The following is a 12,026-nucleotide window of genomic DNA, read 5'->3' on the forward strand; positions in this document are numbered from 1 at the left end:
TGCCAAAATAACCTTGACAATCAAATGCAAGTCAGACCTGTCCAGCCAGTTCATGAAAAACTTAGAACAAACTACCCCAGGGTGGGAATAATTGGGACCATTCATTAAGTAGTAATAGTAGACTGGACATTCTACCAAGGTTTTTTTATTTTTAATAACCTACCATAAATATTTTATTGCGATGATAAAACATACATTATTAACGGTGCAAATAGAAGTTCTAATATTCTACAACATTAACTACTAACCCAAAAAGTAACATTGAGAACAGGTACTGGTCATCATCTTAGCACTTGTTCATTGCCCGTTGAGGTCAGTTGCACAATTGTTCAATGAGCAAGTAGTGGATGAAATGCATTGCTTTCTGCATTATAACATAGTTATAGGCACTGATTGTGGTTGGCACAACCCCTTTAAGGCCAGTTTTCCATGGAACAGCATTCGGTGGGTGACCAGTGGAGACAAATTACCATCAACGGGCTGCCTCCTCCAGCAAGTGATGCTACTCCCAGCCACGTGTTACATGAAAGAAGGATGTTGAGAGCTTAGCACAAATGGCTCGCTGCCCTCAGAAACCATTTAAGAAGATCCACGATATAACTACACATTCCAGAATATGTCAGTGGTTTGACTCAGCCGTGCTGTAATCGGAAGTAGAGCAAAATGCTGGTCAAATATTCCAAGTCAGCTATGCATTGACTTTGCCAAGATCAACAACAGGCAAGAATCTGGCATCTGTGGTGTCCATCAGAAGCAACATCACACACAATCCTTGATGAAGTCTTGTAAATATCAAGATACCGTTCAAAGATACAAAATGTCAGATCTAGGTTCTACATAGCATGGAGAGTCCAATCACCATGACATTGCTCTATTCCATGTACTGTTTGAAATGTTTGTTTGTTCTCAAGAAGTTGGAATATACAAAAATTTATAGGTTGGTGGCAGAACTCATTACGGATGTCTTTCGGAGGACTTGTCAAAACATTACAGACTAGTAAAGGTGCCCGTCTTCGACGGGCGTCACTGGCAACATATGGTAAAAGACAGATCGCATGAATGTATTTTAAACAATATATTATATCATTTTTATCCATTGATTATCATTCAGGTTTTCACCTTCGACTGTCCCGCAGTAGCTCCACTTCGATGACATTACCACGTAGTTTAGTGACGACACAACGTGTACCATTCGTGAGTTCCAGAGGATCCATAGAGCGCATTAAAATTACAGGGCACCCTACTTTAAAGTGATCCAAAAGGCCGGATCAATTTCGTCTACATATTCATATCTTGTAGATTTTAGCTGGCCGGATCAATTTCGTCTACATATTCATATGTTGTAGAATTTAGCTGATTCTGAAACTGTTAACAGCATGTCGATCGGATGGTTCTGTGATTTTTCTACGGTAGTAAACAGAAGTACGACTTAAGTCTGTATGCCACTATGCGGAGACCCGAGATTTTTGTGTGCACGTGCTCAATCCCGCACCCACCCGGAAAAGACCCAAGCACACTGTCAGTACTCACCTCCACACTAAAACGATGATCATGATTTTGGGTTTGACCGTAACTGACCGGGTGATACTTTGTTGGCAGTTGGTCCGGCTGGGCAGCGGGTATCGGTCGATGAAAATTTCAAAACGGCAACCATGTATAAAAAAAAGCAAAGAAATACTTTGTACTTAGTCAGAAAGTCATGGTTTTGTGAAGAAACTACGGCACATGGAAAGTGCAAATTCGTCAGGTATGAACTCAACTGTTTTCTCCCCAAATGGAGCGTGATTGTATGAGCCTAACTCATCTTAGTGGTCCTCTAAAAAATGGGAAACATTTTTATTTCTTTTTTGTGCAATAATTCCTCCCATTTTGCAAATGGAGAACATGAACCGTTTAACTTCCATAATCATCAAAACGAATTTTGAGGGGCCTCTTAAGGAAGACAATAATATCATTACTATATATCTCAAAGCTTGTTTCATTTCATGCAGTAACAAAAATCTGATGGTGGAACAAAAAAAGGGGCGTGCCGAAATATTAATATAGATGATGAGACTCAAAAGCTTTGAAGGATTACAATCAGTCAAATCTGAAATTTAATACTCACACAAACTATGGCTGCAAACCAAACAACTCATCGAGTATTTTTATACTTAATTTGGTTCCTCCCTACCCCACCTACCTTGCAGGGAAAACCTTTGGAACAAACCTACTGGCTGATTGGGCGGGAAGGCTTTTTTAAACCTCTCCCAGATCCACCACAAGTGTAAGCGAAGTTTTCTTTTTGACATTTCCGGTTTCAAAATGTTTAAAGCGGTTTAAAAACGAGGCATTTACCAAACTTGGCCATGGATTAAGGTTTTTGAATCATTCTCGATTACACTGAACAACAAATTTCAAAAAATTTTTTTTACTGGAGATGTGTAAAGTGATTAAGACTAATTTGGGTACGCTGATTTCAAAAATCATAACCGTTTTGCTGTATCACGTCAGGATTTTCAGGAACAGAAATATTCCCATTGCCTAGAAGTCAGGATTTCAATGAAATTTACATATGTCTTTAACATGTCTATTTCGTACAATTGTTGTTAACTTGTGTTATATTTCTTTCTTTCAGATAAAGATGAGTAGGCGTTCCTGTACCAATCATCCTGACAACTTCTGTTATGTCTGTGGTCGGTATACCAAAAAAGATCAACAGCGAAGTATATCTACAGCAGTGAAAATGAAGGCCGCCTACTTTCACTACTTCGGGTGTAAGGTGGGGGACCAAGAACAGAGCTGGGCACCACACATCTGCTGCACAAGCTGTCACACAACCTTGACTCAGTGGTTGGTGGGCAAGCGCGCGAGCATGCCATTTGCGGTGCCCATGATATGGCGTGAGCCGCAGAATCATCATGATGATTGTTATTTCTGCTGCACAAGCATCGCCGGCTTCAACAAGAAGAATAAAGGTCACATCAAGTACGCTGACTGCGTCTCTGCTCGTAAACCTGTGCCTCATGATGACGAGAACCCCGTTCCAACACCTCCAGCTGATCAGAACATAGCTGTAAGCAGTGGTGAAGAGGATGGTGATGATGAACCTTTTGAACCCGACACTCAAGAATCACACCTTCTGAACCAGGGAGACTTAAATGATCTTGTAAGAGATCTCTCGCTGTCAAAGGCGAAGGCAGAGCTGCTTGGATCAAGGCTGCAGCAGTGGAATCTACTTGAACCTAACACCAAGATATCCTTGTTCAGAGCACGTCACAGAGACATGGCTGAGTTCTTTGAGATGGAAGACACGATGACATTCTGCAGTGACATCAATGGTCTGTTGAAAGAACTTGGGTGTGATCACGATCCTGCAGACTGGCGCCTCTTCATCGACTCGGGGAAGAACAGCTTGAAGGCTGTTTTGCTCCACAATGGCAACGAGAAACCATCAGTCCCACTGGCTCACGCGTTCGGCATGACAGAGACCTATGAGACTATGCGGCAGCTGCTTGATTCCATCAAGTACAATGACTTCAACTGGCACATCTGCGGAGACTTGAAAGTGGTGGCGCTTTTGTTAGGGCTGCAGTCAGGCTACACGAAATACATGTGCTTCCTTTGTCTCTGGGATAGCAGAGACGACAAGAATCACTGGACGAAGAAAGATTGGGAAGAGCGAAAAGAGCATGTACCTGGTCGACACAACGTGAAGCATGTCGCCCTTGTCGACCCAGCCAAGGTTTTCCTTCCACCAATCCACATAAAGCTCGGCTTGATGAAAAGTTTTGTACGGGCAATGGATCTGAATGGGCGTGGGTTTTCATACCTCAAGGAAAAAAGTTTGGCAACACCTTGTCGGAGGCCAAGATCAAGGCTGGTGTCTTTGTTGGACCGCAAATCCGACAGATTATGAAGGACGAAACTTTTCCGACAACTCTAAACCCCAAAGAGCTGGCAGCGTGGAGGAGCTTCAAAGCTGTGACGGACAACTTCTTGGGGAACGAGCGCGCGGACAACTATGAAGAAATAGTGCAGCAGCTGCTGGAGTCCTTCAGGAAACTTGGCTCCAGGATGTCCCTGAAAATCCATTTCCTACACCAGCACCTGAACTTCTTCCCTGACAACTTGGGAGCAGTCTCGGACGAGCACGGCGAGCGATTCCACCAAGAGATTTCACTCATGGAGACGCGTTACCAAGGGCGGCACAACCCGAACATGATGGGCGATTTCTGCTGGTTCCTGCATCGTGAAACTGACACATAGCAGCACAAACGCAAAGCCAAATGCCTAAAGCATTTTTAATTACATTCTAGTGGAGTTTTTCTGTAATTTCTATAATTTTGAAGCATTCATGATGAAATAAATGAATAAATGAATTTTTGTAAATTTCATTGAAATCCTGACTTCTAGGCAATGGGAATATTTCTGTTACTGAAAATCCTGACGTGATACAGCAAAACGGTTATGATTTTTGAAATCAGCGTACCCAAATTAGTCTAAATCACTTTACACATCTCCAGTAAAAAAAATTTGTTGTTCAGTGTTATCAAAAAGGTTATAGACTCCTGTTATGGTTGAACCAAAGGTGTCAAACACACATCTCTTCCTGCCTGCTTCCTCTTCCCTTAGCTCTCGCACTCATGGACTGAAGTCGGAGTTTGAGAAGCTAATTCTGAAGATCAAGGAACAACAGGCCGCGTCCAAAGCTGACCTGCCAGTTTCTGAAAATTAAAATCAAAATGTTTTCTGCACCTTTACAAGGAGCATGCCAACTCTTTTTCAATCTTCACACGAGTAAAATGGTTTAACTTCTCAAGAGCCAGACTTTTGCTCTCAAATTCTGTTCCCCTTCTGTCTTGTCGGCAGAATACATCGATCTCCAGTACAAACTTCAACACAATTTTTGTTAATGAAGTTATCAAATTGTCAAGTGCTGCTCCACCGAGCCGATGATTAAACACAACAATGAGCGCTCAAAGAACCCATAAGTATTTTTACCTTCAGCTTTATTTACAAGCACCTGAACAGTTACTCAGCATGAAGTCAGTATCTCATGAATGGATAAAAATAACTAAATGACAAAAAGCATGGTGAACCCAGATTTCAAGTAACCAGCAATTTATAGCACGTAATATAGTACTTTGTTGGGTTAAAGATGATGCACGTCAACACGAATGCCCAAAAAGGAAAAGGCTTTAAAAACAAATACTAACAGCATATGACAATATCTACAGTTTAAAAAATAAAATCAACTTCAAAACGGGGAAATACCTTTTCCTTCTTGACAACCGAATAAAATGCAGGTTTGTGTCATCAACAACACCAAAAAAAAACAACAAAAGATGAACATTCCAGCATTTTGCTTTTGTACAGTTCATAACTATGTTGCAAAAGGAGAAATTAAAAATACAAACCCAACTGTTGCATTGTAGAAAAAGCAACCGATTTATCGAACATCCCCGAGACAATTAACCGAAAACTGTAAAAACCTGCATGTCATTTTGTGGCCGTAAAAACAAGGCGACACCGCCCGACACATAATGCCACCGCCTTCAAAAGCAACGGCCGTCAAGATAGTTTAAAAAGAAGAGGAGGAATCTGTGTGCCAGACGTCAGAAAGGGAAGAACAAACAAGTTTGGATTGTGGTGATGTCAAGGGATGCGGGGACAGACAGACTACGAGGTCAATATCACTGTGCGTTCATAGCTTGTGTGGAGACCAGGAACTTAAGACATTGCAATGAAACTAATGTGGCAAAGTGTAAGGAGGCAGTTTATGTACAACAAAAACACCTGGTTTTGTTTCGGTGTGAAATTATATTGCTGGACAAGAGGAGGGGAGGTAGCAGCATCTTGACAAGGAGCGAAAAACGCAAGCTGAAGGACAAAGGAAGTTACGAATTGGTGATAATGAAGAGCACAAGTCGATTACCTGCAACAACTGCTAAGCTTGGATTACTAAGACAAGCTTGCCATAAGGCAAAGTCTGACTGTAGTAAGGTCTACACCATAGTTAGGGCAATCCTCTGAAATAATCATTGTCAAGAGCTTTCTACAACAGCGATACAGCATCTAAAGCCACGCATCAGTCTCATCTATCTATGCCCAGTTTTGCCTTTCCCTTTGGCCGTTTTGTCAACTTCATGGGTGTTCCACTTTCCGTTCTGCAGAAATTCCCAAACGGCCCTCAATGTAATAACGACAGTATGCACTCCTTTTTGAGAATTAATTTGCGATCAATAAGGTATATCATTTGCAAACATTCCTAACACCCAAGCAGCAAACACATCACAGCCGACAAGGCCCGCAACAATCGTACTAAAAAAAAGGTTCAAAACACCATCAAATGGACTACCTTCGATCAGCATAAGAAGTGGACCCGTGAGTAATGCCTTTTGTTCATTTGCAGTGTCAAAACCAAGCCACTTTACCGTGCAAAGAATTGCTGAGAGCATCCGGTTGCACTTCGCATCTGAAGACCCGGCTCAACTCTTCGAAATGTCAGCAGTGGCCGGTATCCCAATAAAACCCCCATTCCTCCCGAGGCAATGTGGAGATCACATAATGGATTCAGTGACGATAGTTTTGTTTGATTGAAAATGTACTGAATGCTTCAAAGATTCCAAAATCAGGCAGATGCTGAGCCTTGACTGACTGTTCATTAGTTGCAAAAGCCACAACCTAGCCGTTCGTCAGATCCATGCTCTGAGGCTCACAGCACGGACCGAATCGTCCATAAACATCACGTGCACGTACGGTGAAGAAATAGAGACTGCCTGTGTTGAACTGCGAGAGAGTGCAAGCCATGGGCAACGGCAGGGCTTTCACCTCCCCGATCTTTTTCCAAAATCCCAGCGGCGTACCTTCCATGGAGCCAGGTTCACGATGATAGCCAAACAAATGGTAGCACTCAACGCGCGCACAGCGCAAGTCAGGCCGATTGATAGTCCACGACAGCACGATCTGGTTTTTGGAGCGCGACACACTCAGAGAAATGGGTTGGGGCATGGAGAACTTGGCTGCTTCGGCAGGAAGAGTCAATGGATCGGTAGGATCCGGGAAAGGAGGGAGGGAGAACTTTGTAGCTGGAGAACCCTGAAGAAAAAAAAAAGAAAAATAAGTGAGGATTCGGGGTAAAAAAACATTTGTGAGTAAATTGCTCAAGGTAAAGTGTACGACTCTTTCTTGGTGATGTTAAAATTAATTTATTCCATCACAGCAGCCAATGAAAGACTTCAAAAATTATACTACAACACAATGCCAAAATATGATACATGGCACACAAACAACCAATAAACCACAACCCCCCACTTCTACCACACCTCTTAACCATCCCCTGCATCCTTACCCATGCACCCTTTGTTGTCGGTCTGCTTATTTTCTCCCTCGACCCTGCTGTTGCTTTTATCCTGTTACTTCCTGACACACTGTGTTCTCGCTCTTCCATGAGCATCAACTCTGAATGCAAAAAAAAAGTTTTGCATCCTTTTTTGGCACAACAAAGGTGTTTACGAAACTGGAGTGAGAAAATACTTGACCCAGGTTGGACTGACCAATGTGATATTGGGTGTGGTCCAATGGTGATGGTGATGTCTTGAAGGCATCCATCGGTTTTGGCGAAACAGAGAGGGATAGAAGCAAGAGCTGAACAATGTTCTATGCGTCCAGGCCATAATGTTCTTTTTAACCGTTTCAGCTTGTCATTACATTTTCAAGAAACCTTTATTTATGAGAATAAGAAGCACCTAGTTTTGTTCACTACCCACAGCCACGTGATACCCGCATCACTAATCTTTCAATCATAGGTTGTCGACTAAATTAAAAAACCTTTTTTTATTTTGGTGCTCAATTGACTGTCCCCCCTCCCCCCCCCCCATCTTCACAACCTCCTTCCCCCAAAAATAAAAATTTCCAAAATAAGAATATTTAATGACTATTTTTAGAACATGTTCATGAAAGCGGCTCATAGGAATGCAATCAGCATTTCATGGTTGATGACAGGGCCAATCACGATATATCAAGAGGTAAGAAAATGTTGCGAGAACATGATACCCAAAATAAGCTGTGGCATTTACAGATCTGCATTCAACATTTACATGGGACCGAGTCAATAACTTCACAAACAGTGCTTTAACTCACTGACTCTACTTTGGCAACAAATATTCAGATCAAACCCAAATGGATTATTTTAAACTGAGGTTCAGAATTTTATTCCATCCCTTTATTTCGTCAACTAGTACGGGCCCGTAGGGGCGGGCCCGTAGGTGCGTGCCCGTAGGTGAGTGCCAGTATGTGCAGCCCTCTCTCGCCCCGCTCTCTCGCCCCTCTCTCTCGCCCCCCCCTCTCTCACCCCCTCTCTAGTCTCGCCCTTCCTCTCTCCCCCCTCCTCTATCGCCCCTACTCTCATCCCCCCCTCTCCCGTCCCCCTCTCTCACAGATATTGGTCGACAGATAAATGGCCGTAACTTGGGAAACGCTCGTCCGATTAATATCAAACCTCGAAAAGGCACATCCGTGGGTCCCCAGCAATATTCCTGGCAAGTTTCAATCAGATCGGACCGTCAATCGTGCAAAAAATAAAAATAATAAATAAGTAAATGAATAAACATTAATTGTGACGTCACGAATGACGTGATAGCACCGTGTCTTGTCATTGGTCGACAGATAAATGGCCGTAACTTGGGAACTGCTCGTCCGATTAATATCAAACCTTGAAAAGGCACATCAGCGGGTCCCCAGCAATATTCCTGGCAAGTTTCAATCAGATCAGACCGTCAATCGTGCTAAAAAATAATAATAATAATAAATAAATAAACATTAATTGTGACGGCATAGCACCGTGTCTTGTCATTGGTCGACAGATAAATGGCCGTAACTTGGGAACCGCTTGTCCGATTAATATCAAACCTTGAAAAGGCACATCTGCGGGTCCCCAGCAATATTCCTGGCAAGTTTCAATGAGATCGGACCATCAATCGTGCTAAAAAATAATAATAATAATAAATAAATAAACATTAATTGTGACGGCATAGCACCGTGTCTTGTCATTGGTCGACAGATAAATGGCCGTAACTTGGGAACCGCTTGTCCGATTAATATCAAACCTTGAAAAGGCACATCCGCGGGTCCCTAGCAATATTCCTGGCAAGTTTCAATGAGATCGGACCATCAATCGTGCAAAAAAATAATAATAATAAATAAATAAACATTGTGACGGCATAGCACCGTGTCTTGTCATTGGTCGACAGATAAATGGCCATAACTTGGGAACCACTCGTCCGATTGATATCAAACCTTGAAAAGGCACATCAGCGGGTCCCCAGCAATATTTCTGGCAAGTTTCAATCAGATCGGACCGTCAATCGTGCAAAAAAAAAAACCCCAAAAAACATTCATTGTGACGTCATTCGTGACGTCATAGCACCGTGTCTTGTCATTGGTCGACAGATAAATGACCGTAACTTGGGAACCGCTTGTCCGATTAATATCAAACCTTGAAAAGGCACATCAGCGGGTCCCCAGCAATATTCCTGGCAAGTTTCAATGAGATCGGACCATCAATCGTGCAAAAAAAAATAAAAATAATAATAATAAATAAATAAACATGAATTGTGACGGCATAGCACTGTGTCTTGTCATTGGTCAACAGATAAATGGCCGTAACTTGGGAACCGCTCATCCGATTGATATCAAACCTCGAAAAGGCACATCTGCGGGTCCCCGGCAATATTCCTGGCAAGTTTCATTCCGATCGGACCGGTGATCGTCCGGTTATTAATAATTTGGGGAAAAAAATGGCATAAGGTGAGAAGGTGGAACGACACCTTCAGCTGCAATATATACACACCTTTTCAACACTGAAAAAGCAGTAAAATGGCCATAACTTGGGAACCGCGAGTCCGATTGACATCGAACCTTGAAAAGGCACATCTACGGGGCCCCGGCAATATTCCTGGCAAGTTTCAATCAGATCGGGCCGGCGGTCGTCGAGAAACGGCGGTCGCAGACAGACACACACACACACACACACACACACACACACACACACACACACAGATTACTGGAATTATTTAGTCAATAAAATGTTCATCTGACCACAGAGTGTTTCAAAGGAACCATATCCTTGCCTGGGACAACTAAACAAGCAGCAATGCTTGAAGTGATTGATCATCTCTGCAGAGTGGAAACCCATTAGAGCTCATTGAGGTTGTGATCAAATTCAAAGGTGCAGATTGTAGTGGTTTCTATAATATGCAGAATATTTTAACAACAACAAAAAAATCTTACCTTTGAGGTGTGGTTCACCACACTAGGTGATCTTTCACCAAAACCGTTTTCTTCTGAATTACCTGCTTCAAAATAAAAAAAGGTAATGGGGGGAGGGTGGGGAGTGGAAATCACCACCTTGTCAACCACTAGCAGTAGATTCCCTGGACAACTAATTCCCTCGATTTTGTTCACTTTCCAGGGAGAGGAAACACAATTGCTCCCCCCCCCCCCACCCCCGTACGCATGACATTGCATTACATTAAAATATATCCCCCTAAGAAGATGAGCAGGTTGGTACAAATATAAATTTACACAACAGATTGAATACATAGATGCAAAAGTTAGCTCAACTGATCAAAATCGGGTATTTAGACCAGTAAAATATGATGATTATTATTTTGTTTTTCACTGATAGCAAAAATTAAAAAAAAAATTTTAGGAGTTCAACACAACAGTGATGGGCCAAATGGCATCATAACCTTGTTTACAGGAGGACAGGATCGTGCGACCACTTGTTAGACAGTGTAGTCATGCGGACGAAGGACCCTTTACATATCAATTTCCATTCTGTATGCAGAAAATAACTGGAAGAGCACTCTGTAGAGCGCATACCTCTGCCACTGATTAGTTTATGTTTTGAATTCCACCGATAGGTGAACTAAAATTTAATTGGCTTGTTCTTGTCACCTCACCAACTCGTCCATTAAGTTTCGTCCAAATCCATCCATAACTTTTTGAGATTTTTCTGCTGTATGTTGTTTTTGGCCCTATCTCTCAATGGTGAAAAATCACTTTAAAAATTCTCGGATCGAGATATTCACCAAATGTAATCATTTTGTCAGTATTGCATATCCAAGCTCTCCACCAAATTTCGCACGAATCCGTCCACAACTATTTGAGATTATTTATTCACAAACAAACAAATTAAAAATTACTCAGAGAGCGACACTTGGCAAAACAGTGCAAAGTAGAACCTCTGCCAGGTGGAACAGTTCACATTTTGTATCCCACTGGTGGACTGGATCCGAAACAAAATATTTTGGCCTATGTTCACCTCAAAATTAATAGGTGGTTGAATGCATTGATCTGATAAGTAAATCCTTTTCAAGTTTCACATCAATTGGATGAAAATTGAGGATTTTAGAAAATTTGCTCCAAATTGGCCTTTTGGCCCAAGTTCAACTCAAAATTAATAGGTGGTTGAATTCAGTGACGTAATATGCAAATGCTCTTCAAATTTCAAGTTGATAGGATTAAAATTGACGATTTTTGGCATTTGGCCGATGTTGACCTCAAAAATAATTAGGTGGTTGAATTCAGCGACCTGATTTGTAGGCAGGTCGGTGGTCTTTATGTCTTCTACAGTCTCCTCTCTGGTCTCGCCCCCCCCCCATATTTCTGCAGGGTGCTTGAGGTCCACCAGCAACCCCCTTCTGGTAAAACTACCAAAATCATGAATCACTGCTCACCATCACTCTTTCATTCCTCTTTTTCCCCATCTTTGGAATAAACTTCCACACTCTCTTCAATCCCATTCTTCCCTCCAGGCCTTCAAAACAGCCGTTCACCACCACCTATCTTCCCCCATCCAAATCCTCGATCTTTTATACCCCCGTTAATCCACCCCAAACCCACCTCCTTCAAATTCCCTGCTTTCCTTCCTGAAAGTCCCCATGGTGTCCATCTTGTGTTTCCCACCCCACCCCTAGCTGTGCATTTGTGTGTTAACTCTCATACGAGCCTTGACAATGTATACAAAAAAATAAAAAAAA

At 42.3% G+C, this 12,026-nt stretch overlaps 2 protein-coding genes across 10 annotated transcripts in view; one reads left to right on the forward strand and one right to left on the reverse strand.

Moving 5' to 3' along the window:
• Window positions 1–5,326, forward strand: part of LOC147010087 (guanylyl cyclase C-like) — a 164,561-nt gene extending 159,235 nt beyond the window's left edge. For all 6 annotated transcript variants that reach the window (XM_085861615.1, XM_085861614.1, XM_085861613.1 and 3 more), the window contains 2 exons: window positions 2,190–2,266; window positions 4,615–5,326. In XM_085861615.1, coding sequence (XP_085717741.1) covers window positions 2,190–2,266; window positions 4,615–4,717 — 180 coding nt within the window. In that variant the 3' untranslated portion in view covers window positions 4,718–5,326. The remainder of the gene's footprint in view (window positions 1–2,189; window positions 2,267–4,614) is intronic.
• LOC147010088 (uncharacterized) overlaps window positions 4,975–12,026 on the reverse strand; it is a 144,084-nt gene continuing 137,032 nt past the window's right edge. Inside the window, exons 8-9 of one of the 4 annotated variants that reach the window (XM_085861611.1) lie at window positions 10,273–10,334; window positions 4,975–7,080 (exon numbers count right to left, since the gene is read on the reverse strand). In XM_085861611.1, the coding sequence (XP_085717737.1) occupies window positions 6,667–7,080; window positions 10,273–10,334 (476 nt within the window). In that variant the 3' untranslated portion in view covers window positions 4,975–6,666. Of the gene's footprint in view, window positions 7,081–10,271; window positions 10,338–12,026 lie in introns of those variants that run through there. The other 3 variants (XM_085861610.1, XR_015052796.1, XR_015052795.1) reach the window with 3 other exon arrangements.

This window comes from Eptatretus burgeri, chromosome 17, assembly GCF_056783735.1.
Source record: "Eptatretus burgeri isolate ZD-2024b chromosome 17, Ebu_testis_v1, whole genome shotgun sequence".
Classification (NCBI taxonomy): domain Eukaryota; kingdom Metazoa; phylum Chordata; class Myxini; order Myxiniformes; family Myxinidae; genus Eptatretus; species Eptatretus burgeri.